The sequence below is a fragment of the Heterocephalus glaber genome, unplaced genomic scaffold (genome assembly GCF_053883595.1).
Source record: "Heterocephalus glaber isolate CG9 unplaced genomic scaffold, H.glaber_assembly_v1.0 deba00001465, whole genome shotgun sequence".
Taxonomy (NCBI): Eukaryota; Metazoa; Chordata; class Mammalia; order Rodentia; family Bathyergidae; genus Heterocephalus; species Heterocephalus glaber.
In genome coordinates, this window is record NW_028258312.1 from 1,768,796 (window position 1) to 1,796,647 (window position 27,852).

At 38.5% G+C, this 27,852-nt stretch overlaps 1 protein-coding gene across 5 annotated transcripts in view; it reads right to left on the reverse strand.

Annotated features, from left to right (window-relative positions):
• Ctnna1 (catenin alpha 1) overlaps positions 1–27,852 on the reverse strand; it is a 383,070-nt gene that overhangs the window by 11,603 nt on the left and 343,615 nt on the right. For all 5 annotated transcript variants that reach the window (XM_087180658.1, NM_001310282.1, XM_087180657.1 and 2 more), the window contains 4 exon segments: positions 25,016–25,096; positions 23,448–23,600; positions 8,484–8,576; positions 6,148–6,304 (listed from right to left, as the gene is read on the reverse strand). In XM_087180658.1, coding sequence (XP_087036784.1) covers positions 6,148–6,304; positions 8,484–8,576; positions 23,448–23,600; positions 25,016–25,096 — 484 coding nt within the window.

The window sequence follows — 27,852 nt, forward strand, 5'->3', positions numbered from 1 at the left end:
TGAGGCAGATCTATTTGGGCAAGCTCAGAAGGGAAAGGAGTACTCTCACTGACTGAGAACTGTAGAGATCAACAGAAAACAGTCCAGATGACAGGGCTGGGTGATAACAGGAAGCAAAGTCCAAAGGCTGTCACCTGGCCTTCCATCTCATAAAAGAGCTTTCTTCCAGGTATCTAAGAACATTTACTTAGAGGCAGTGTCTGCTACTGAAACCAAGACATTGACTACCTAACTGACAAAGACCAATAGTGCTAGTTTCTCTGGAAGAGCCAGAACACTGATGGTAAATGCAATCTGTTTAAGAAACATGCCTGGGCAGCATTTGTTTATTCCAGCTCTGGCTGTCTAATGCTTTGAACGTGTCATTATCCAGGACTAGTTTCTGGTTTAATCCACTTCAGAAGCCACTGTCCCTTTCCCAGTCTCTACTAACATATTCAGTCAGGTTGTACATGGCAGTATCTGGAAGGAAGATCTCAATTTGACTTCTGAAGATGCCCAAAGCAAGAAATTAAACATGATGTAGCTTCCAACCACCTCAAAGTGAGTCAGAATCAAGTGGAACTTAGTTGATCTAGGAAGACTAGAGCCACTGTGGTACTGGGCCTTAGGCAGCAGCATCCCTATAAACCATGAGAATCCTCCTCTCTCCTAAGAGGCCACAGGCAGAGGCTCTAGAAAGATCTCTGAGGCAACAAGTATGATGGAATAAGATGGAAAAGAGACCTGGTTAAAAACAGACATCTTTCCAAAGAAAGCCAGGAAGAATTCCTATTACAGAGGGGAAAAATATAATTAATACATGGCATATTTTAGCCTTAATTTAAAAATTGTGAGATTTGCTAGGGTTTACAACGATGTACTATGGAAAGAGAAAATTTATTAAACTTCTAAATAAATTTTAGGGGGATATTTGAACCAACTGCAAGAATAAATGACTTGAAATTCATCATAAACTCACCCAGATATGATGGCACTTGTCTATAATCTCAGCACTCTTGGGAGGCTGAGGCAGGACGATCCCAAGTCAGAGTTCTGCCTGGGCAACTTAGTGAGACCCTGTCTTAAAATAAAAAGGGCTAGGGCCAGGGATTTAGCTCAGTGGTGCCTAGCCTGCCTGGCAAGTGCAAGGTCCTGAGTTCAATCCCCAGTAGGGTGGGGGTGGGGGAAGGGCTGGGGATATAGCTCAGACTAAAGGCCCTGTGTTCAGTCCCCAGTAACAAACACTCCCTCCTCAAACCAAAGCAAACCCATCTACATACTAATCTAAACTAAATGAACAGGTACTAATGCTGCCCACCATCCATCACCTTGGGTTGAAAACAGCTGCTTTTACTGAACCTAACACAACACTGATTTATAAGATACATCTTGTACTGAAAAGGAAAGAAAATATGTTGCTAACAAAACTATGAACCTGTGTTTTCTCATATCATTGATTCTAAGACTTAACCCTGTTTCGGGATTATTAATACTTAGGAGGGGAAAGTACATCTTAGAATCAATGAAATATGGCATTCCTTCTTGTTCATTAAACACAGTACACCAAACTTTTATTCCAGATGCCTGTTTTCAAATATCAATTTAAGGGCTAGGGATTTAGCTCAGTGGCACTGCGCCTGCCTCGCAAGTGCAAGGTCTGGAGTTCAATCCCCGGTACAAAAAACCAAACAAATAAAAAATCAATTTAGACCTTCTTGAATCCATACTGACTTTCTTCCAGTGACCTCAAACCAGGGACAGGTATGCCATGCCATCCATTTAGCAGTAAAGAAGTCTGCTGTAATGACTGATTGACTGACTGACTGAATTGAGGAAGTCTGCTATTTTAGGAGGCTGACTAAAGAAATATTCTCTCCCCTTGCTGAATGGCTGTCTCCATGAAAGCCCCAGCTGAGCTGGAGCCACCACACATCTGGGACACAGCACTGAGCCTGCTCTCTCCACCTGAACCATAAAGAGAAGTCAGAGCCCCCTATTTGTGTGCAAATGTGGGAAGTCAGGAAGTCCCCACATTAACTGAAATCATGCATCACTTTAGCTTAATGTCCATAGGATGTACATTATGAGTAGAACCACCAAATCTGTACTCCCTTAAAAACTATTTAACGCAGTCATTATTTGTATGAGTGCTTCTAATAGGAAAACCCCACAAATACACATACATACAACAGTGTGTTTGTACAGATGTCTACAGCTGTATGTCAGTGGACACCAAGGAGATCCTATCATGGACACTACTCCTTGTCACTTTCTAGGTCTGCCCTACAGATCTACCCCACCCATTCTAATACGTACACAGGACTCTATGGAGTAGATGGAGGGGTCACAATTCACTTATCTACTCTTTGTCAAGACACTCTGAAGGAACTCACAGCAATCCCGTCTCAGCCTCCTGAGTGCTGGGATTACAGGAATGCACCACCATGCCTGGCTTGAAAACATTCTTATAGACGTATTTTGGCAAACATTTGTGACTTCTCCCTGGGGAAAATTTCTAGCAATGAAATTTCTGAGTTAAAAGTAGCTGTACAGTACCTAATTTCCCTCCAGAAATCATGCCAACTGGCATTTTCTAGAAAGTATACAAGAACTCCAGTCCCCAACATGTGACAACATATTCTTTGGCCTAGATAACTTTATCAGTACCACCAAGGCACCCACAGGAAATGCTACTATTGTTTCACACTTTATGTAGGCTTACTCAGTTAGGCACTATTCTGAGTGCTTGACATTTAGCTCTCTCAACTTGCAGTATTTTTCTTTAAAAAATAATCTGTTAATTAATGAAGAAACTAATGTACAGAAGTTCTGAGAGACTTGCTCAAGGTCACACTGTGAGTGGACACAGGAAATCAGGAATCAAAGCTCCTTACTTCACTGATATCTATCACTTCCTCCAAAGAAAAACTAATCTATAGTTTTGCTTTTTGCTATGAAACACAAAACCAAAAACTGTGTGTGATAACTCTTTTGTAACAAAATCAGGCCAAATTATTTGGATGCACTGACACTTAAAGACAAAACTCAAAGTACTTAATGCAATATATTTGTTTTTAAGAGCATTTGATAAGAAATATAATAAACTCAGTTAGAACTATTCTAAACAACCACTTGCATCTTTTAAATCAAGAAGCCAAAACTTCAACACCTAAGCATAATAAACAAATGAGGAAATAAATTGCTTTTCTATGGACAGTGTGTATCAAATTCAAATGAAAGTCAGTCTTTATCACTTTCATAAATTTCAAGCCACTCTCCTTCAGAGAATCAGTCAGTAAAAATACATTCTTGAGGGGCTGGGGATTTAGCTCAGTGGTTCTGGCGCCTGCCTTGCAAGCGTAAGGTCCCAAGTTCGATCCCCGGTACCAAAAAAGAAAAAAATACATTCTTGGTCTGCTGAAAGTTCCTGTAACACCCTAAGCCATCTTCAGTATTGGGAAGAAGAGAGTCTACTTCATCTTCCCTGGGGGCAATAGTATGTGCATTCCCCTCTTTAAAGATAAGTGCTATTCTCTTTATCATATTGAACATGCTGGCATCCAAGTCCCCTCTTGCCTTGCAACCTCATATAAAATGCCAGTGTGTCGAGGGGGAAGGGGGGAGTGCTTGCCTAGCATGCAAGAGGCCCTAGGTTTGACCCCAGTACTGAATGAATGAATGAATGAATGGCTAGTGCTGGGGCTAGGGGTGTGGCTCAGTGGTACAACACTTGCTTGGCATGTTATGAGGGCCCTGATTACAACTCCCTTACCTTAAAACAAAACAAAACAAAGGCCATCTTGGTTCTTGGTGGCTTTACACACAAGATGACCATTACTTTTAGGGCCAAAATTCAGGATGTAACTTGTGTGAGGGACCTTCTGGAATCAATGAACAAAAAAAACTAGAAAAATCAGGGTTCTCAGCCCTATCCCATATATATTTTCTCCTTAGATGGGTTCTCAGTAAGTCAGGAGGGCTGCAGCAAATATCTGGGCCCCTTGGATTCTAAGAGGGAACTAGATGGTGGAACATCATAATGGAACTATTCTATAAAACTTCTCAATCTGCCAAAGGGACTCAAGGCTCCAGCATACAGCAGAAAATAATGAGTCCAGGAAGTCAACCAACATCCTTACTGCTAGACAAATTCTATGAAGTCCACCTACCTTAAGTCAGATTCTGTCTGGTAGGCCCCCTTCTTAGAAAAAAACCTCATCTCACTGAGTTACCACTGCAGCACCAGTGCACGGGGAGATTGGCACATGATGCACGTCTAGGTGAGGCCAGACATGGCTTCGTGCCTGCTGCAGCTGACATCTACTTAGGATGAATGGCAGGTGAGATGAGAAAACATCTCTACTCCCCCATGTTGTGAGTACTAGAGCTGCCATGGGGAGGTAAATGTCTGAGGGTATGAAAGAGTCTGAGCGCTGGAAATCAACTGCTTAGACCACTAGAACTTTGCATAGACTTGTGCTTCTTTCCTCACTTCATGCCATCCTCTAAAAAGCAGAGGATTTGTGAGTAAAGCCTGGGTCTACTAATTACTTAATTGACATTCCTCAGCAAGCTTGTAACAAACATTAGAAAAACACACCAGGTAGACCTCTGAAGTTAGAGCCTCTGTAAACACCACTTCCTAAGTGAACAGTTCCAGGTTTTCATTTGCTAAATAGAAACTGTCTAAACTCTTTACCATCAAGTCAACCCTGTCTTAAACTCTCATACATTTGCATAAAAATTGAATACATTCGCCAGACAAATGTCTGCTAAAGAATTTGATTTTTCTTTACTATTTTTGTTTTATGTCATGTACCCTACAGATACTGCTGGATCCCACTAAATGCTGCTGCAGAATCCCTTTTGTTCTTTGATTTGAAGAATGTTGCATGAGGGACATTTGATTCTATTACATTTTATTTTTCTGTAAGAAGGACTAAAAATCCCTTGAGACCAAGCCTGAGCCAACCTAGCTAATCTCAAAAAATGAATTGTAGGAAGGTAATATCCATCCAGAGGGGGACTCTGCATTTAGATTTCAGAATTTGTTGTTTGCTTAAAAGTGTGCTATGAAGGTGGAATGTTTTTCTCTAAATCTATGAAAAAGAATAATTCAGTACTTCATTGGGAAAAACAACAGAAGGCCAAGATTTCCCAAAAAAGCCATTGCTGCATTTTTGGCACCTGCAAAGATGTGCTTGGAAATGAGATTTTTGTTTTAAAGTACCAGCACCTGCAATTTGGCGGTCCTGCAGCAACACGGTTTACCCTAGCTTTTTACAGTTTACAAATTGCCTATTTCCCACTATCTGAAGTAAAGCCAAAGTTACCAATCCCAAGGAGAGCACGCAAAGACAGGAAATATTGGTATGCGGAACACACCATCACCCTTATATAGGTCACTGCTTTAGGACTGTGCTATGCATGTACTTAAGCCCCACTTCGCTTTCAAGCCCCACTGCCACTCATCTCCCACATTCTAGCCTGTGGTTCCCTCGGGTGACTGGTGGTTTTAGCCCTGTAAGAACCCAGCCGCTGACTGCCTGAAGCCACTGGCCTCAGGAAGCCTGGCACTTCCAGACAGCAGCCAAGGGCAACAGAGGCCTGGTTAAATGGAGAATGCATTTAATGTTACTGAACTCTAAGGAGATAGGATTGAAATTTATCTCTGTGTGATAAACACTGAATTGCATTTGACAGACATTTTCTATATGAATGCAATTTACTATGTCATTACCAGTTTATGTTTATATAATGAAATCAACTGTTTTTGTGAGGTGAATTACCCAGATTTATTTTTTGCAAGTTCATAATTAAACGGCACTTAAATATTTCCTCTCTGTTTTCTATCTGTGCATCAGACAGTCTTCAGAAAAGTAGGCAGTTAAACTATGATCACTTCTGCAAGACAGAGGCTTTCCAAGAAGGAAACAGAACTTATGCTTCCAAGATCAAGACTAGCCTTGCCACGAGGGATATGGCTCCAATCATACTTCCTACTGCTCAGGAGGCAGCAGTAGCATTTTTTTTGAAAGCCAGCATATTATTGCTAGAAAAATGTACCTGCCCATACTTGGGAGTATCTAACTGTTCATTACTATAACTTAGATGAAAGTAATTATGCACATCCTTACATACTTCTCTGGGAAACCAGCTCATTACCTGAGACAGCCAAGAAGTCATCAATGGATGTAATATCATCAACAGCATCTGTGAGAACACGGACTTGTTTTTCCCACTGTTCTTTAAAAAGATCCATATTCTCTTGAGCCAATTTACTCTGAGGTTTTGCTGCTAAAGCCAATGCAGCATTAATAACCTACAAGAGACAGTAAGTTCATTGTTTACTCTTTTTCATAGTCACACAAACAAAACAGGAGAATTTGGTCACTAGAGTAGCAATGGCTTTCTCTCACATCCATTTCACTAGGACACATGACGCCATATGACTTGACAGAAAAATCCAAATGGCTATCTTTCAAAGTAATGAAGGGGTCTGGCTGTAATGGGCCAGAGTGCAGTGATAGCTTCCTTACTGAAGAACAAAAAGGCCATGCTGCTCAGTCTGCCATTATCAGACCTACCAAAATCTACTATATTTGCCATTACTGACCCTGCCCAGCCCCACCTGCAGAGCAGTTTTCGAGCAAGGGCAAGGAGGCGGCCAGCCAAAATGTGGAGAATAATCACATCTGGAAAACAATTTTGTATGTAGGATATATACTTCATACCAAGAGTTATGTGGGTAAAATCTGTCTAATGCCCATTCCTCCTGAGGTCCATTTAGTAACAGACACGAAACTGCAAGTAGAGGAAGAAATGAGACTTTCTGATGGTAAACTCTAAACTGTGCACATGACCTAGTCAAACATGGCTTTCATTAGGACCTATTAGACACCCCATGTGATTTTTCCCCTAGATCATTTATATAAATACTCTTGGTAGGTGTGATCAGCGTATGTTACCATCTGTTTCTAAGATATGTGGAAGCATTGTCGCTTTTCAAGCATTTCAAAAGCAAGCAGAGAACCAAGGATATTAAAAACAAAGTGTTGATAGGATAAAATGGCAAACTTGAGAAAAGAATGCCCAATTTTTTGAAATCCACTCTAAATCTATTTCATACAATTTAGTTATCCATGAACTTTTCTGGAGGTGATGATTAAATCCATTGCACTATTTGTATAGGTAGTAATCACTGGCAGATTTCATAGCTGGGTTAAAATTATGGAAATATCCATCAGATGATGTGGATTCACAAGCTGCTCATCAAACTACCTAACTCTAAAGTAATCACTGACAAACTAAGCTATCTTGACTGCTGGGGAATATTTTTATGAAAGAGCCAAAGTAATGTCACAGTATATTTTTAAAATGGCTGCAAACATAACATGGAAATGTCATTCCTCTGACATCTACTTTCACTCCACTTCTGCAGCTCACTTGTCTGTCTGTGGCCACTGCCATCTGGCAGGACATGCAGAAAGAGGTTACTGTAAGTCCTCAGAGTATGTCCTGAACATTTGCTACTTGGGAAAATGGAAAAGCAAACTCTTCTACCAAAATACCACCCATGCTGCTTGGGTGGCAGGGAGTATCAGGCTACGGAGACAGTGAGGTCCCTAAGAGGTGGCAGGCAACACACTGGTCACTTAAAGGGTATTCACTGTCCCATGAACTTCAGTCTTTCCGGAGTGCCACAGGCTTACCATAGCCTAATCACCTGTCTTCCAACACACCATTAGAGAAAAGCTCTGTAGAATTTACCAGCTGAATTAAGTTATTGTCTGTATATCAGCTCCTTAAGGACATTAGGGAAAGGACACTAGCTATGATCTGTAGCTCCCTCCAACAGAGACCCCAGTACTGGTCACTAGGATGGGGTACAGGTGGACAGCTGTTAGTTTCAGGATTTGAGGAACCATTGTGGTTTCAGACTACCAGGCAGGGAATGTGGTCACTGACACTCATTTTCTAGCAATGAAGGACACTGCATTTTTACCAAACGGCAGAAGTTAGTGATGTGTGATGCCAAGAGGAAGTGATACGGAAATTTTCTAGGCAGATGCAGTGGCACAGCACCTATAATCCCAGCTACTTGGGAGGCTGTGGCAGGAGGATCCCAAGTTAGAGGCCAGTGGGTGTCTTTTTATTAGGAAGACCCTGTCTCAAAAAGTCAAAAGGGGCCAGGGATTTAGCTCAGTGGTTTTGCCGCCTGCTGCCCAAGTGCAAGAACCTGAGTTCGATCCCTGGTACCAAAAAAAAAAAAGTCAAAAGGGTTGCAGTCGTGGCTCTGTAAGGAGAGTGACAACAATACACAAAACAGCACATAAACATTTTCCAAACATACAGATTTTGCATCAGTGGTTTGCCTCCAAGATCTTTATTTAAAATCCTTTAAAAAAAAAAAAAATCCCAAAACTTAAAAAATAAGCTGCATCTCCACTCTACTAAAACCTAGGTTGGTGGTGATACAGACACTGCTGGATGTACTTTACCTGAGGACAGAGGGCTTCTAACTGGCTTGCGGACATTCGAACAAGCTTTACACCTTCTTCATTGTTTGAGATGGAACAGGCCAAGTTGGCAACCTATATGAGAGAACAACACAAAACTATCTGAGGATTTTTCTCTTATGACTAAGGAAAACAGGCATATACCTATTTACAAACATAAATCCACTCCTACCCCAAAACTTTCCAGAACAGACGAGGAGTACACCAATGGGACTTCACTTCTCACAATATGCTTGTGAGGACACATTTTAAAACTATATACTAAGCAAACTATACAGACTCATAAGACACATAACATTGTAGGCTGATGGCAGAACCTGGAAAGATCCCAGAACCTGTACCTCAGAGGTTGTGCAGGGACTCTAACCTGTCTGCACGTAAACTTCAGAAAGAAGCTCTCTGGTACAGGCAATAATGTAAGAAAAGGTGAAGAACTAAGGGCATTAGGAAAGCACCACTGGCTGGGTGTGGTGGCACACACCTGTAATCCCAGCACTCAGGAGGCTGAGGAAGAAGGATTGTTGCCAATTCCAGGCCAGCCTAGGATACACAGGGAGACCCTATCTCATAAAAAAGTAAAGCACCATTGGTATCCACAAATAAACATGAATTTTGCAGCTGTTTTTGAAAGAAGAAAATAAAAATTCTAAGTTGCTGTTCTCATTTGACAGGTGTATGAATGCTTGATTTAAGCCAAGATAAGTTTTATTTGAACATGAGCCTTTTTACAAATAAAAAGCATGAAGACAACATCAAGACAGACCCAAGGCCATCCTCAAAAAATGGAAATGGAAACAGGGATAATATTCCAGAGGTAAGAGCAAAACTGTCCTTCAACTGGGATCTCAAAAACACTGACAGCTTAACTCTTTCCTGACTGACAGTGCTTAATTTGAAACAAAATCTTTATCTTCCCAGCGAAACATTTCAGTGATATAGCTAATGGAGCCAAAAACCATCCTTCTGAGTTGTATCACACTTGTTTTGCTAAAGCTCCGGCTGTGTTGAGAATGGTGTTCTGTAGCAACTGCAAAGGCAGTGATCACTTATCCATGTTTCTAAATGAATAGGCTTGTCAATTCCATTAGCAATGCTAGGGCCCAAGTGACTACACAATGCTGAGACAGATCTTTACCCCAGGTGTAAAATGAGTTATGAATGATAAAGGCGTAGGCAGTGGAATATCAGAGGCACTTTCTAGAATCTAATACCACAGTAAACAAGGGCAATGGCAATAACCTTTGATTTTCACTCCTCCACCAAACTTAAGCACATACACGCACAAGAAAAATTATACACTATTATGGCTGTTGTTTGCAGTGGCACAGTTAAGGATTATCAGCTTCCTGTAAGACTATTAACTATCAAAATCCTGCAATGCCTAATAGCAAAGAGAAACAAAAGAAGTAGCATGCAATTTAAACATAGAAACCTAAGGAAATGGAAAGTCATATCATTAATGTTTATGGGGCCTTCAAAATAACATGAAGAAACAATATCTATAGCTTACAGTGTTATCTTCTACTGTCAACCTGAGCAAAGAGGCATTTCTTTTCAGGATGACAATCTGCAGAAATGATTAAAGAATTCTATTTCTTTAAAGATTACTGTAAAATATGATCTAAGATAAATTTTATAAAACTTAAGACTTAAAAATTACCTTCAGCTGGCACAGTTGTGTACACCTGTAATACTAGCTACTCAGGAGGCTGAGGCAGATGGACCACAAGTTGGAGGCCAGCCTGGGCAAATCAGTGAGACTGCCTCAAAAATTTTCAAAGGGCTAGGAATGTAGCTCAGTGGTAGAGTACCTAACATGTGCCTAACCCTGGGTTCAGTCCCCAGTACTGGGAGGAAAATTTACCCTCAAAATGTACAGTTTATGATGTGAAACAGACAGCAAAAGCTTAAATTAGATATGTCCATGAAGAATAATCTATAACTTCTATTGCTTTACTGTGTTAAGAAGGCATTCTAGGCCAGGGATTTAGCTCAATGGTTCCGCCGCCTGCCTTGCAACCACAAGGACATGAGTTCGATCCCTGGTACAAAAAAACAAAAAAGAATGCATTCTAAAAAACGTAAAATTTGATGTTGATCACCGAATTAGCAGTTTTGGACTAACCAAGCTCCCTGGTGAGATGGATGGCAGCCCTGCATCTTTCAGGCCAGCCAGGTTGCAGAATTAGGACCATCCTAATTCTGATTCTTCCTTTTACCTTGTAGTCACTACTAATATGATTTTATTTTAGTTTATATTCTCAATTTTGTGAATCCTTAAAACTCATAAAACACTTAAATTAAAAAGCCAAAGATTACGTAAGTATTCTCTATGCAGATCAGACATGCAGGTGTCTAAGACACATGAGAGTGTGGCTAAGGCTGAAATGGCTGAATTTTGTAAACCATCTTTGCATTTCTTGATACAAATCATAATAAAACAAAAGGTATGGAGGAGGTATTCTTTATTTTAAAACATTACTTTTAAATGTTCTGATGTGCTGCTAAAGCAGTGATGTTCTACAAGAGCACACTACTTGCTTTAGAAGGCCTGGGTGGAGGAAGCGGCGCCTGTCACCGACAGTCTTCTCTGGATGAATGAGCTTCAATTCACCCTCCATGGATACAGCTACTCAGCCTAACCATGACAAATGTGCAAATGCAATCTTCACCACAGTTCTGTGGGCTAGCCTCATACACTACAGCGCCAGGCCTGACTACAGTGAAAGGAGAATGAGGGCAAGGACTTCCTAAATGTTTCTTTCTGTGGAAAATCTGAGGCTCCAGAAATACGAAGACTAAAGAAGAATCTAATGTCTAAATTACAAACTCTTGGAGCACCTAACTTCCACAGAAGACCTAGTAGAGCTGAGACTTTGTAAAGCAATAAGCAGTATCTTTCAATTTGTTCTGAAAATAAATTATATTTGCTACTATAGTTATATTACTTGTGTATTAGCAACATAAATGTCTCAGATTCCTGCTAATCTAAGAAGTGGGCTATGACTGACACTGTGACCACTAGCTTTGAAGTCACAGATCCCTCCTTGTCTAAGTTCTGCTTCACTCTAAATATGGATGGACCTTGTAGAAGAATAGGTTGCTTCTGAAAACTCACAAACACCTGATAAAACAAAACCAGCTTTGAATTTTGTTGATGTTAGAAGTAGCCCAGTGACCATTTGAGCTATAGACTGTCAAAGCCAGGGTATGTCAGATCAGCAAATATGATATCTGTACAAAACAGAAAAGACAACTTTTCAGCCACTTAGGAAAGCTCAATCTTTATTTCACAGTGGATTATCTTTTCTTTTGGGGGGGGGGGTACCAAGGATTGAACTTGGGTCCTTTCACTTTCGAGGCAGGCAGTGGAACCACTGAGCTAAATCCCGGCCACAGTGGATTATCTTTAAACAGGATTTAAATGAAGTTGTCTGTTGGAAAAATATGCCTAAGACTATTTTCCTCTAATATATTTGAGTTTATGACTTTCTTAAATCAAACAAACAAAAGTTGTTTCCCATTCTCATATTAACTGCTCCTAGTTCTGCATTTGGCTGAGTTTCTCAAATGCCTCCAACCCTAGAGTCTTTGTAGAAGAGGAGCTTTCTTTTTGCTCTCCTCGCATAATGGCTTATGCCTGCTGTAGAAGTGAACATATGAGAGGAGCTGTGAGACAGGGAGCTGTGAAGTCTAAATGGTGACCCCATGACCAAAGTTGCAGGCTTGGGGGAAGCTCAAAACCTGCATTACTTCCCATGGGGCCTTTAGTCAAGCTACCATCTAAGTTTTCTTCTTTAAAACGCTCTAAATTCCTGTAATTAAAAAATAACAGTGACATCAGTAACTCAACTTTCTCAAACTAGTCATAAAGCAGAAGTCCCAACTGCAGGTCACAGAAATTCCAAAGCCCTTCAAAACATTTGTAATAATTACCTCCAAACCAACAAGGGAAAAGATGAAGGAATAGAAGATAAGCCTATATCTTTCCAATTTCTAGAGAAGGCTATTAGCAATTTTACTAGGGAATAAGATATAAAAAATAAAACATTGGTGGATGACAGAAAAGTTCTAAATCTAGATTGTGATGATGGCTGTACAGTTCCAAAAATTACTAAAAATCACTGCAATATACACTTAAAAACAGCATATAAATTACTTTCTAAAATGCTGTTTTTTAAAAAATACACAGAGTGCCACAGATGTGGCACCACACCTGCCTGGCAAGTGCAAGGTCTTGAGTTCAATTCCCAGTATGAAAAAAAATACACAGAGCTAAGCAAATAAAAAATTAAGAAATGATCCCTGAAAGCAGAAATTCAGAGAGATAAGAAAACACTGAAAATAGTGTCAACCTTAGGGAGCAGAGAGAATTTGTGATTGGAACTTGGGTTTTTAATGGGCAAATGCCAAGGCCCTCACAAAGTAGGTGCCTCAGAGGAGGGACACTCCACAGAACAGCCAAAAGGCAGTATCCTTAAAAAAGAGCAAATTAAGGAAACAAGTAGCCCAGAAAGGGAAAATGTAACAGCCAGCATTCACCCAAGGACAAAGAGAAGAAAAGGCCTCCACACTCTACCCTAAATGTGAACCCAAAACTGGCCTTTCTCCTCAAAGATTTCAGATATAGAAATTATACTATCTTTATCTATATGGCCCAAAAAAGTTTTAAATTTAGTACCCTTAAGCAACTGGTAGAAGCAAATAATGAAAGGAAATTTTCTCTGATGGCAATAATTTAGCTGCACATGGTGGTGAATACTTGTAATCCCAGTACGCTGGGAGGCTAAGGTAGGAGATCAAAAATTCAAGCTCAACCTGGGAAACTTAGTGACTTAGTCAGAACTTATCTCAAAATAAAAAACAAACAAAAAGGCTGGAGGTGCTGGATGTGGTGATGCACACTTGTAATCCCAGCACTTGGGAAGTGAGGCAGAAGGAATGCTGCCAGTTCATGGCCAGCTTGGGCTACATAATGAGCTCAAGGCCAGCCTGAATTACAGAGCAAGACGCTGTCTCAAAAAAGCCTAACAAACAAACAAAATTAAACAAATCAAAAACAGGGCTGGGAGTATAGTACCATATGAAGGTCCTGGGTTCAATCCTCAGTAACACCTTCCCTAAAAATGCATGTAACCCCAAATCTCAAAGAACTTCCACATAAAAAATTCCAGGAATGTGAACTCAGTATAAAAGGAAATATGACATCTTGAGCAAGAATAAACAAAACAACTACTTATACAATCAGACCCATAATAAATATACAGTGAAAAGTGGAATATAGGCTAGGTATGTTGGCTGAGACAGGGAGGAGTTCAAGTTCAAGGCCTCTATGGGCAAGAACTTGTCTCAAAATAAAAAGGGTTGGGGATATAGCTCAGGACATTCCTAGCATGTCCTCAGTTCAATCCCCAGTAGCACCACCATCACAAAAAAAGAATTTATTTCTTATGTCAACAGAAATAAAGAGACAGGGCCGGAGATTTAGCTCAGTGGTTCTGCCGCCTGCCTCACAAGTGCAAGGTCCCAAGTTCGATCCTGGTACCAAAGAAAAAGAAAAGAAAGAAAGAAAGAGGACAGAGACACTAAAAATGACCAGGTAGATTTGAAAAGGATCAAAATAGAAAAAAGCAGCAACATCTACCACTTCTAGAAATACAAAATATTAACTAAATACTGCTAACAAGAGAATTATTTACCTGTAAAGTCAAACTAAAGAAATTATTCAGAAAAAAAATAAGAATGTTTCACCATTTGGAAAATGTGAAATCCATAAAAGAAATATTCATGATAGACTAAGTCAATGTACTATTTTACTACTAGGAATTTCAAAAAGAAAGAAAGAATGGCAGGAGACAAAACTAAAAAAAGAAAATGGCTAAGTTTTTTTCAAAGAGGATGAAATATAGTTCTCAGACTTGAGAAGTCAGACAAATTCCACACAGGGTAAATAAAAGAAACCCACAGATTACACCGAGGTGAAGCTTTAGAACAACAAAAACACGAAGATTTTTAAAGTCATAAAGGAAATATTTACATCCAATGAATAGCCTTCCCAGTAATAGGTCAAAGTAAAGATATTCAAACAACAAAGAAACAAACAATCCAAGGGCATCAACTCTCTAGACTTCTTTCCTCTACAAGTTCCTAAAGAATATACTTCAGGAAGGAGGTAAGTGATCACAGAAAAAGAATACACAAGAATGTGAGGCAATAAAAAGATATCAGATGGGTAGATTTAAGCAAAGGCTGGAAAAAATGAATAAAGCAATCAATAGTGTCTAACAATAACATTAGTTGCAGAATGACTGAAGTTAAAAGCACTCTAAGATTCTTATACAGTACTGTGGTATTTCAGAAAGATACTGATTAATGCAACTTGTGAGTTAAACATGCATTTTAAAATATTCAGTTTCAGGGCTGAGGATTTAACTCAGTGGCATTGCACCTGCCAGGCAAGTGCAAGGTCCTGAGTTCAATTCCCGGTACAAAAAAAAAGTCAGTTTCAATTAATATAACAGAGAGTGTGTCATTTCCAAACAAGAGGGCCGGGAATAGAAGGGGAAAAGGGTTACAAATAAAAGGAAGAAAAAGTTAGAATTGGAGAATGTGGGATGGAAGTAGAAGGCTAAGAAAGAATGAGCACAATGGCAAAATTGAATCCACATGCCAGCAATGGTAACAGATGTCCTGAAATCCTCAGTCTTCTGAATATTGTTCCAAGGAGACTGAAGACCAAATGCTGGATAAATTCCTTACCAGATCATAGCTGGCTCAGTAGCAGCTAGACATTAGGACCTTGCCTTTATAAACTACTTACAAGAAGAAAACCCATAGCCCTGTATTTATTATCAAAATGCTAAGGATCCTATGTATTCTAATATAGAATGATTATTCAATATTCCTTATATAAAAGCTTCATGTAAGGGTTCTTTTTACATTGTTTTTAAAATAAGCAATTTGGTGGAGGGTGTTTTCTTCATCCTATAGACAGGAAATATGCAACTAAGTGTTTCATTTTTCCCTCCTGCTCTCCTAATAGTTGAGTGTGAAATCAAAACTCAACATGACAATTAAGTTCAAAACTGTCTACTATTGTTTTCTTGATCCTAATTTTCCTTATCTTTCTTATTTTATATGTTTTTGTTCAAAATAAGTCATGTCAACTGAATTTCGGGAAGAGGCAGGATACAAATGGAAACATCACTACACAGTAACAAATTCAAAATATGATTAGAGATAGTGAATTTACTGAAATAAACTATTTTAAACAACTTGGCGATTTGATTTTTTTTAAAGGTTTTTATTTCTACATCATAACTCAGGTAATCCCATAATTATTTCCATTCGTATGGTATTCTACAAACCACTTTTAAAGTTCCTATTCCTACCTAACTGCCTAATCCATCAAATCTAGAAAGAGTGCTGTCTATCTATACAGAAGCCCACCATTAGTTCCTTTTTCCTGGTGAGGAAATGGGAGGGTTTACATTCTTTTCTGGACTAGAGACAAAGTTGGGCACAATGCTTCCTTAATCATTTCTACAGTGCTCTGGGAGAAAAGAATTCAGACCCTTTGAGAAGAGGGTTCATCTAAACTGCCTTTGTTTCATCATTCAGAAATTTGATGAGGTAGTTAAATACAGCTAAAAAGTCTGTGGGGAAAGTATCCGCAAGACACTTCTGCCTCACATAACCACATGCATCAGAACTTACAGACCCTTGGAAATGTGAGAAAACGAAGCTGAATACACTTAGAATTCTCATGGAATCAAAAGTCAGAATTCCCCCAAGCACACCTGACTCTTTTCATCAAACATCCTACAGATCTAAACTGAAGCTTCATTTAGTTTGCTATCTGCCAGAATATCAGCCTACAGTATCATATAGAAGTACTGAGAAAATACCTAAGTTGTCACAAGTAGTGATAAAAGGTCAACGTTTAATTCAAATGCTCTTTACAAGCCTTGAAGTAAAGAGCACACCATATTATCAGCACACCACAGAATAAAAGTTACACTGCAGATCATTCAATTTGCATTTAAAATACACATTTCCAACCAATAAAGCCATATCTTATAAAGTCCCAGATAATGGAAAATATCAGAAGGGGAGTAGGTGATAATACAACTCAAAAGCACACCAGTTACATTTACTTTTTCATTCTTAATTCATAAGGCAATGCATGAGATACAATCATATTGTTGCAAATTCATTATAATAAGAGGTATATTTTAATACAGTATTGGAGGCTGAGGGGAAAGGGATACTACATTATATATAGATTTTATAGGTGGAAATTCATGAATGGCATTTTCCCCATTTCACTCTCTCAATTCATAAAGTTTAAAAACGACTCAGAAGAGAGCAAAATTAAAGGGAAAACTGATTCTTTAGCTATTGAGCTGCTCACAGCCAAAGTGGGCAAGGAATGAAGCAATTAAAAAGGACACATGGATGTTGCATTATTGATAAAAAGGTTAATATTTCTGACAGTAAATAAATTTTTCACCCCGATATACTTTAAATTGAAGAGCAACATAAAGAAATCATTAACTTGATTGGGAAAAAAGTCAAGTAAAAAAAGCATCATCAGGGGCCGGGGATTTAGCTCAGTGGTTCAGCCACCTGCCTCAAAAGCTAAAGGTCCCAAGTTCAATCCCCAGTACCAAAAAAAAAAAAAAAAAAAAAAAAAAAAAGGCATCGCCATTACCTAGAAGCACAGCCACGCCATTTTTTATAAGCAGAGGAGAGAAAAGCCCTCAGGTGCTACCTTCTACAACAGAAGAAAATGGTCAAAAGTAGATGAATCATCTAGTTCACCAATACTGGCCCTTAACTCCAGCTCCCCTCACTTAACGGGCTTCAATACTCTGCAAGGAGTTACTCCATTGACAACTAGGTTGTGAGGACAGGCCCTCAAAAAATAACAGTCAAAAAAGACCTCACTTAATGGGCTTCAATACTCTGCAAGGAGTTACTCCATTGACAATTAGGTTGTGAGGACAGACCCTCAAGAAATAACGGTCAAAAAAGACCTCAGGCCAAATATTCTATTTGCTTTCAATTAAAATCACAAAAGTCATTAAGGTGCCAATAAGGTCCTGCAGCCAGGACCAGTCATTGACACTGTGTGTATGCAGAGGGATTAGAGGAATCTGCTCCTGTTGGTAAAACCTCAATACTTAGTATGTGGTTTTCATTTTTGAAACCAATATTCTATCTCCATAATGTCATAAACACAGACCATAAGAGGGTTTCAATTTTGCAGAGGTTATTATCCCTAATACTACTTGGGAACTATTAATACCATTTGAAGCAACTTTATATGATACTCCTAAAAAAAAAAAGCACAAACTTGTTTTTCTATTTCATCTGACCTGGGAAGAAATTTCTATTAAAGCAATATTTAACACTCGCCAAAACCAAGCTAGCAAGGCCCAACACATTTACTCTAAATTTATTTTGGCCATGTATGAAAAGGATACTGAGGAAAATAACAACTTGGGGAAGGAAAGAAGCAGAGAGGTGAAATCCCTGCGAGCCAAGAAGGACTTGAAGGGAAAATACTAGAGAAATGGAAGAGACAGACCACAATGCAGGACAAGGAAAGGGCAACCAGCATTTTCTCCCCAGCTCCAGGCTCATGGTATGAGAAAGGAAGATCATACAGTTACACCAGTGACTCCAGAGGCCTCCAGGGAGAAATGGAGCAGTGGATGCTGTGCACTACAACAGCTGGTGAGTGACTCCAGTCCAAACAACTGCTGTGTGTCCTAGAAAGGATGTTTGGTCAGATGCCATTTTAGGGAGGGGCCAAAATGGCCCAGGACTCAGCAGCCACAGGTGAGGGCTACCAGCATTAAACTAGCACAATGACTAGGTGAGGGACAATCACAGGACAGGTCCATGGTCAGGAAGCCATGGGCAGGCCCGCAAGAGACATCCAGAGTGTTATAAACTAAATGACTCAGGCCCCAACCCTCCACCAGATATTAGGCTCAGCCTGAACTTCTGTGGATTTGAAAGTCCCAGAAGCAACACCACACCCTAATCCCACTACAGGCTTGCTGGGAATATCCAGCAAGGATCTGTGCTCTGACTGCCTCCTTTGTCTACCAGCAAAAGCAGAATCACACCTTGAAATGGAAATGGACACTGCCACAAAACTACAGAACCTAAGAAGATAACTACAGGCTTGAAATCACAGAGAAACTTAGTTTTCTGTTTTTACTTTTTATTTCTCTGATCATTTGTTTTTCTTAGTGAAGATGAACATTGTAGTTTTGTCTTGTTTTGTCCTTGTTCTTGTTTATTCATATTTTTCTTCTCTCCTGTCTTCACTAGTTCCCTAAACTTGGCTTCAGCCTTGCTTTTCTTTTTCTTCTTTTATTTCACTATTTTTTTTCCTCTTCTTCCTTTTAATTTTCTCCCCTTAGGATAAAATTGCTCTACTGAGTGGATATTTGCTGTATATAATTTTCTGATTTGTTTTAGATTTTGTTATATAACTATAAATCCTATACATATGGTTAAAAGTGGAAAATTATTAGTTATCAGAGCTTGTCATTTTCCAGTCTGACACTACTGTTATTGCTGATTATACTACTTTAGCCAAGGTGACATAGTTGCTGTGATCAATTCATCTTCCTTGTATGCCAATACCTAGATTGTCTGGGGTCATAAACGATACTAAAGTCCAGTACCAAAGAACTGGGTGCTAAGCAAAACAGGCACCAACCATTCATCCCTAATAAATTCAAGAGGCAGGAGGCCAAAAGCCAGCTACACCTCTAAGACATCTCTGAAAAGTCGTCATTTCCTAAAGAGGTCTCACTACTAGTAATAAAGCTACCTACCATGAGCAATTTACAAGCCTCAATGCAGAAAACAAATAAACAACAACAAAAAAAGAAAATAAGAAAACATGGAACCAAGATGCAACCTATGCTCCCCAACCTGCTCAAGGCAAATCAAGGGGGCACTGAGGTGGAAGAAATAAAAACACTCCCAGCTGAATTTTATGAAATGATGGCAGCAGAAGTAAAATACAATTTTATTTTTAAAATGTATTGAAGGGCTGGGGATTTAGCTCAGTGGTTTTGCCGCCTGCTACACAAGCGCAAAGACCCGAGTTCGATCCTCAGTACCAAAAAAAAGTATTGAAAGTATATGCAGCAGAATCAACCAATGTGAAGACAGAATATCTGATCTAGAAGACAAGGTTGTGGCTAGTGATCATCAAATGAAATATTTCTTAAAAATAGTAAAGGACCACAAAAACTCAATCTAACAGTTGCTCGATGATGCAAAGAAGAACATATGATTAACTGGAATCAATGAAAAATCAGAAGATAGCAAAAATGACATTAAAAAAAAATCTGTTCATAGAAGTAATAGCAGAAAACTTCCCACACATGGAAAAACAATCTGACATACCGATAAGTGAGGCATATAGAACTCCAATTAGCCATGATCAGAAAAAAACTACACCCAGACATATAATAATAGTCAAGATTCTAGTTATTCAATACAAGAACAGAATATTACAAGCTGTTAGATAAAAGAAACAAATCATCTATAAAGGAAAACCCACCAGACTGACAGAAACCTTTTAAGTCAAGGAAAGCATCGAGTGAAGAATTTCAAGCCCTGAAAGAAAACAACCTCCAACCCAGATTGATGTACCCTGTAAAATTATCTTTCAAAATTGTTGAAATAAAAGATACTCTATGATAAAAAAAACCTTAAGAAATTCATGACCATCAAACAAGCACTCCAAAAAGTTCTGAAGGATATTCTAGAAAGAGACGACAATTTTAAGAATCCAAATAGAATGAATCCATCAGGCAAGGCAAGGAATTAATAGAAGGGAAGGAAAGGGAATCAACAACAGGAAAACAATATGTTGACAAGGACAAGTCAATACCTATCAGTTATAACCATCAATGTAAATGGTCTCAATCCACCCATCAAAAGAAACAGATTGGCAGAATGGAACAAGAAACGAGATCCAAACTATGCTGCACACAAGAAACACATAGACTGAAAACCAAAGGATGGAAAGCAATACTTCATGCAACAGGTACCCAGAAAAATGCAGGGGGGAGCTATTCTATTTGCGGACAAAGTGGATTTCAAACCAAGACTGATCAGAAGAGACAAAGAAGGTCACTACATACTTGTTAAGGGAACAATCCAGAGGAAGAGATAAAAATCACAAATATATATGCACCAAATACCAGCACACCCAACTATATAAAACAAAGACTAATGGATATGAAAAGTCAGATAAATGCTAATACAATGGTAATGGGGGATCTCAATACTCTATTGTCACAAAAGATCAACTAGATCAAAAAAACAAAAGAAATATCAGAGCTGAACCAAACCTTTGAACAAAGGACTTAGCAGCACATGAGACTTTCTCCAAAACAGACCACATTCTATACTAACAAGTATCTAAACTTGTGGCTGGTATTTAAAGTAGAGGCAGTCCCATCCTGTGTGCGCCCCCCGATACCAGGAATCAAACTCAGGACCTTGCACTTGCCAGCCAGGCAAGGCACCGCTGAGCTAAATCCCTGGCCCATTCCTTTTGGAGAGAATGGCCTTAACCTGTGAGTCTGTACATTTCTAGTGATTAGTGCTACAACTCTCAGTGGTTAGAGGATCGAGCCTTTTTTTCCTGCCAGAGGATTATTCTTACCAGCCCTGCCCGGTTTTTATATAGCTTTCTTACCTCCCCTGGACCCCCAAGGAAAATGGGGCTCAAACTAAAGTTGGCCTGTAGACATTTACTCTAATTAGGAGAGAACTAATTAAAAGAAATTAAATCAAGACATTAACAAAAACTAACAATTAAGTATTTTACCTTTGCTTAAAACAAGTTTCTGACTAGTTCAGAATGTTTCATTATAATACAAAAGTGGTATGGGGAGGAGAAGCCTTGTCATTGAAGAATAAAGCTCTGCCTTGAGTCAGAATTTGTGGCTTCTCCAACACTTTAAAAACTCATTTCCTTTTCATGGACATATGCAATTATATATCTTACTGAGTTTATTATCATAAATGTAATTTAACTGTTTCAGAATGGCACTACAAAGCCTATAGTTATACCTCAAGAGATGAAAAGCCAGGTATTATTTAACTCATCAATAAGATTGTGGGTGGAAGGCATGGAGAGAGATAAAGGTGAGAACAAGGTTAGAAATTTAACTGTGGTGGGAACACCACACTAATATCTAAGTGTGCAGCTAGTTAGTGATGTTCAAAATGAAATAAAAAATAAACTTGGAAAAACCTCCTGAACCATTTCACCCACTCTCAGTGGGTGTCAGGATATCCACTAAGCCACTGAGCTTGGGTGAATGCCTTCATTGTTGGAGGGTTGCAAGTCAAATGGGCTTAGGCAAATACTTAACTTCTCTAAACCTCAATTTCCTTAAGAAATGTTGTAGGAAGTATACAGTACTGGTATCAGCAACTGTGTCAGCTCCACTGGGCTGGTTGAAGAGGCTGAGAATGACACAACTGGCCCTAATAAAGGGCCCTCCAACTCTAGTGCAGATGAGGGCTGCCCTCTTTTCAGCTGCCACCCTCAATTTGTTACTGTGCTGGTACTTGAGGCTTTGGGCTTACAGTGTCCTTGACTCCTGTCAAACTTTCTAATACACAGGCTACTATCAAAGATTGGCTTCCTGAACATAAAATCTTGTACATTCTGTAATTATATCTTACACTGTCATGCAACTACTGTGAACAAGATTATGCTTAATGGAAACACAAATGAAATTTTCCAATTTTAGTTCCAAATGCCATAATCATTAACCTCAATAGCGGACTGACCTATGTATTCTGTATATAATTAATTAAAGTCAGAATAACACTTAAATTAATGTTCAAAGAAAACTAGATATAAAATTAGTAATGCATTTAATGTGATTACTGATGTTTTCCTTGGAATATTTTTAAGGTATTAACCTGGGCTAATGTCACTATAAATTCAAATGTACAAGACACACATTTTACATGAAGGTCTATTTTCTGCCCTTTTATAATGACCAATCTACCAAATGATCTGCACTACTTTCACCATTATTAGGTGTTTTGCATTAAAGTTACAAAAATCAAATAACTTGGGTATATATTTACTTTGTGTCACATTTTCAAAATGCAGCAATAATGAATAAATTAAATAAATTCAGTTAGCAAAAGATAAAAGCCAAGTCAAATTTACCTGGAAATTAAATGGTAATTTTCTTTTCACCCTACAAACCAATCTCTTCCATACAGATTTCTACTATGTAAATGTATCTAATTAGCAACATGTCAGAGCTTATGTTTTTCACTTTTTTTTTTTGGTACCGGAGATTGAACTCTGGTCCTTGCACTTGCGCAGCAGGCACTGAAACCACTGAGCTAAATCCCCAGCCCCTACTTTTAAAACAAGAAGATTGCTCTGAGTTTATGTCTCAGGCAATAGGCTAAGCACCTATTGACATATATCATCTCTTTTGGTCCTCAAAATAATCCGAAGTAGGTATCATTAGTTTCATTTTTACAAACAAGAAATGGGAATTGAGAAGGGATAGGCAAGTGGCTAAGATGAAAGCCCAGGCAGTGTGACTTCTGGGAGCTCCAGCCCTTAGACACCACCACTTTATATACATACTGTCTTCGGAGTCTAGTATCATGACCTATCTTTATCTGTATTAACATTAAATGGTGATGTTAAGTTCCTAGGATAGGAAATTAACACATTACATAATGTCAACTGACAAAAAATGGTAGTGTTAGACAGACATTTGGTGATGATAAAAGACTTATTTTATACATGTTGTGTATCAGGTGAACCACTAAAAATTTTAACTGATTAAATTGTGATTAAAACTCACCACACTTCACCAGGTTACTTACGGTTAAAGAAACTGCTAATTCACTTACCTCAATCAATTTGTTGGCATGTTCACGAAAAACTTGGGCATATTCCTTAACTTCTTTCTCATTTCCATTCTTTGCAGCTTCAATCAATACTAAAAGTGGAACGTTGGTTTCCAGGAAGGAATCGGAAACGTGGTCCATGACAGCTTTGCGGAGCTAATAATTAAATTGTATAAATTTGATTTTATTTCTACCAAGAAGCTAGCCTGCTTTATTCTCTTGTACTTTTACATCTAATGGAAATCTACAATAGATTAGCTGCACTTACACGAGGAGCTCTCATATAAGCAATGTAATTACATGACCTATAACACAGGAAACATAGGATCATGGAGGTTATGTTTTGCACAACAGTTAAGAGCATTTCAGCAATACAATCTCAGTTTTCAAAACAATATCCTTTTCTGTGCAAATTACAAAACTAAGGCTTATATCTTAAAGGGATAATAACAAAGCTGAACAAAAAGCAATGAGAAAAGAGCATTTTTTGCAAGTTTATCTAAAGAGGTTCAGGGTTCAAACCATAAACCTTAAAATTTAAAAGGTTATCTTCATAAACTTTTGCGGAGGTGCTGGAGATTGAACTCAAGGGCTCATACATGTTAAGCACTTATGCTACTACTGAGCTACATTCTCAGCCCCACCTTTCTAAACATTTTTTAATACTGCTTCACCAAAAGGAAATTAAATAAAGATATGTTAACCTTTAATTTAATTTTCCTTTATATGAGACACGAGGAATAAAATGTCTCTTGATAAGATTCCTGAATATTTTCTGAATTACTATTATACTTTTTATGTCATAATACGTTGTTTTATAAATTCAACTCTAATTTGGCGGGGGGGGGACCTGAGGATCGAACTCGGGACCTTGTGATTTCAAGGCAGGCGCCGGAACCACTGAGCTAAATCCTGAGCCCTACCCTTAACTTCTTTAATGACTAAAACTCAATTTTTTAAAAAAAACTTTTTTAATGTATCTTTTTTTTTTTTTGTACCGGGGATTGAACTCAGGACCTTGCGCTTGTGGGGCAGGCGGCGGAACCACTGAGCTAAATCCCCATGATTTAAAATTTTTAATGGGATTTTTTTTTTTAACATCAAGAACAAATTCTTTACCTTTACAAACATGGAAAAATACAGCACCACAGATATCTCTATACTGATCATACTTAAACTGGAAGCACAACTCCACCCATGGTCTAAGGAACTACAAGTATGTAATAAAAATGAGGTAAGTCAAATAAATAATTATAGAATTTCTGTCTCTACTATATGTGAGCCAACATAACAAAATCCTTCAAGGTTATTTTCACAGGTCCTCAAGTCATTTTAAATTGAATTTCCTCCTTATAAATCCTTTCACACTAAAGCACCCTGGTGAGATTGTGTTATCCCATGTCCCTATGAAATTTTTAGCCATTGAGCTTTTTAGCAACAAAATAGAGATAGCCAGTTTTCTGTGAAAATCTAGTCTTTCCCCCAACTAAAGCAAGTCTAGTACTTATTAGGATATTAAAACTATAAAACTGAGAACTTAGAAAAGCAATCAGTACTTTCTTCCAACTTACCTGTCTACGCAAGTCCCTGGTCTTCTTTGTCATTTTATCTATTGCAGAATTGAGTGCATCACTTCTTTCTTTACGTCCAGCCTGGATAAAAAGTAAACAGATACACATTTCAATAATTTACCAGGAAGCTTAATGATATTCTACAGCTATTTAGTGCTCGAGTTAACACTGAAAAAAATAGTAAAGCTTTTTTAGCCCCAAATTGGAAAATATGGGGGCAAAGGAGCCCTATGTGGATTTGTTCATGACCCTTCCCTTGCCCCTTCAATTCTTAGGTTCCACATTATCTTGACAATTTGAATTGAAAGTTCTGCCAAAATAAGAGGAGCCAAGAGACAAAAATTTTTGTTTAAAACCAGGCAATGTGGTGCATGTCTGTAATCTCAGCACTTGAGAAGCTGAGGCAGGAGGAGAGCTTCAAGTTAGATGCTAGCCTCAGTCATATCACGAGTTCAAGGCCAGCCTGAACTACACAAAAAGCCCTGTCACAAAACAATAAAATGTGCATTATACAACTCAAACCAGAATGCTTTATAAAATTATTTCAGTCCTATTTTTAGAATTTCTAGGCTAAGCTTAGTACATTTGTATTATATACCTCTTGGCAAGGTATATAAATTAGCAGTTCTTCAGAGGTCCAGGAATTAAATTGAGATTTGGCTAGGTAACACTCAAAGTGGGAAAGGGACACCCTCATAAATGGTAGTTGAAAGAAAAAAGACAAGGGTTGTTACCCCAGGTACAGCTAGCTATGTCCCTGGAAATGCCTTAGTAAGAGTAAACTGCTAAATATGAAGTACATTAAAAGCTTGTTTTCATAAAACAGATGTGATTCTTTCTATAAAACACGTTAATAATCAAGATTAAAAACAGACAAAGGAATTTAACCCAGTATTCTTCCTTTGGGTACCACTGAGACATTTTGATTCAGGTGTGCTGTCAGTACATAAATACAGATGAATGGGGGGGGGGGCTTGCTATGGTTTATATCTAAAATGTCCCCGAACCCTCATGCATTCATAGGTTAAGCTTTGGTTAGGTGACTGGATCATGGCTGTGTGACACTCATCACTGACTTAATCCACTGATAGGTTTATAACTGGGTGTGAGGTTGGGAGCTGAAGCCTAGTGGGAAGACATGGGTCACTGTGGGCCTGGCCTGGATATATATATACGTATATATATATAGATGTATTATACATCCCTTCTACTCCCTTGATCTCTTCCTGCTGCCTGCCTGTGGTGTCATGAGATCTTTCTTTCTCCTCTACTCTGCTATGCCATCCTGCAGTGGAGCCAGTTAACTAAGGACTGAAACCTCTACAAACTATGATCTAAATAAACTTTTCCTCCTTTAACCTACAGGTGTTGGGTATCGTGTCTCGGTGACATGAAAGTAACTAAAGACAGTGGTGGTGGTGATCTGGTTGTATGTTCACTATGTATTTTTTATGTAATTTGTTGTTCAATTATCTCCTGGTTAGGTAGGTACAATGCCACTTAATTCAATCTGCCTACATTTTGATGGACTATTAGGGGAAAAAGAAAAGGACTCATGTGCAAGGCCTGAGTTCAATCCCTGGTACCAGAAAAAAAAGTTAAATGTAAGTGACAATAAATTCATACAGTCACTATCAAACCTGGTCAGAGTCTCTTTTCTTACCTCTTCCCTAACACTCCTATTCAACAAATAAAATTAATTACCATAGTCCACTAATAATGGGAGAGAGGGGGAGCTCAACAAAAACTGATCAGGTATGAAGATTACTATTTATAGAAATAAAGTATAATTCATTCAGGGCAATCATTCACAAAAGAACTTAAAAAGTCTAATGAGTTACTGACAATCTCGAGATCAAAACATTAAGATCTAGGGCCGGGGATTCAGTTCAGCAGTACGATGCCTGCCTTACAAGCACAAGGTCCTGAGTTCAATCCCCAATACTGAGAAAAAAAAATTAGGATCTGAGACACAGGTATCTAAAACTGAAACAAAAATTGAACTGACCCCATAATTAATGCTTTAATCTGGAAAGTCTCCACAAATCCCTTAGGCTCTCAAGGACTTTAAGAAAATGTCTCTAAATACTAAACCCATAAATTTAGAGAACATCTCTCTAAACAAACTCAGCTGCCTACTTCAGGAAAATGTTTCTAAATAAATTGTTCCTAGCCATATTTTGGGATGTTTCTACTCATCTGTTCCACAAATATCTGGAATCTGAAGCCCAAAGGTAAAGCTCGGTGATCTCGTAAAAGCGTAAACCTGTACTACTCATGAATCTCCAGGAGTCTCCTCAGTTTGGGCAGAGGGATTTACTGTGAAAGTTATACAGAACCAAGTCCATTAATTGACTTCTGAGATAATTACAGTTAGATAGGAAAATTCACTTTAAGAATAATGCAACCCTTACACCCTGAATCTGTTAATTCTGTTTTTGCCAAAGTACCCTAAAAATCAATTTGTCTTTCTTCTTACTGTGGAAAATACAAGTTTATGCTTCATTAATCAAGAGGGGGCAATTCAGAAGCAGTTATTTATTAAACCTTTTAGGTTATACTAAACAGACCACTTTTAAGTCAATATATCCCTTCATTTAAAAAACTACCCGCGAAATAGCAAGTTTAGGGGTCTAATCATTTAAAATATAATAGGGATTATTATACATACACACATATACAACCTTGAACTTGATGAAAGTAGAGCTTACTGATCTGTAAAACAGGATTGTGAGTTCAAGGTCAGCCTGAACTACATAGTGAGACTTTGTCTCCAAAAAAAAGAAGAAAAGAAACCCAAAGCAAAACAAAAAAGAACCTGTAACATAAGCACGAAA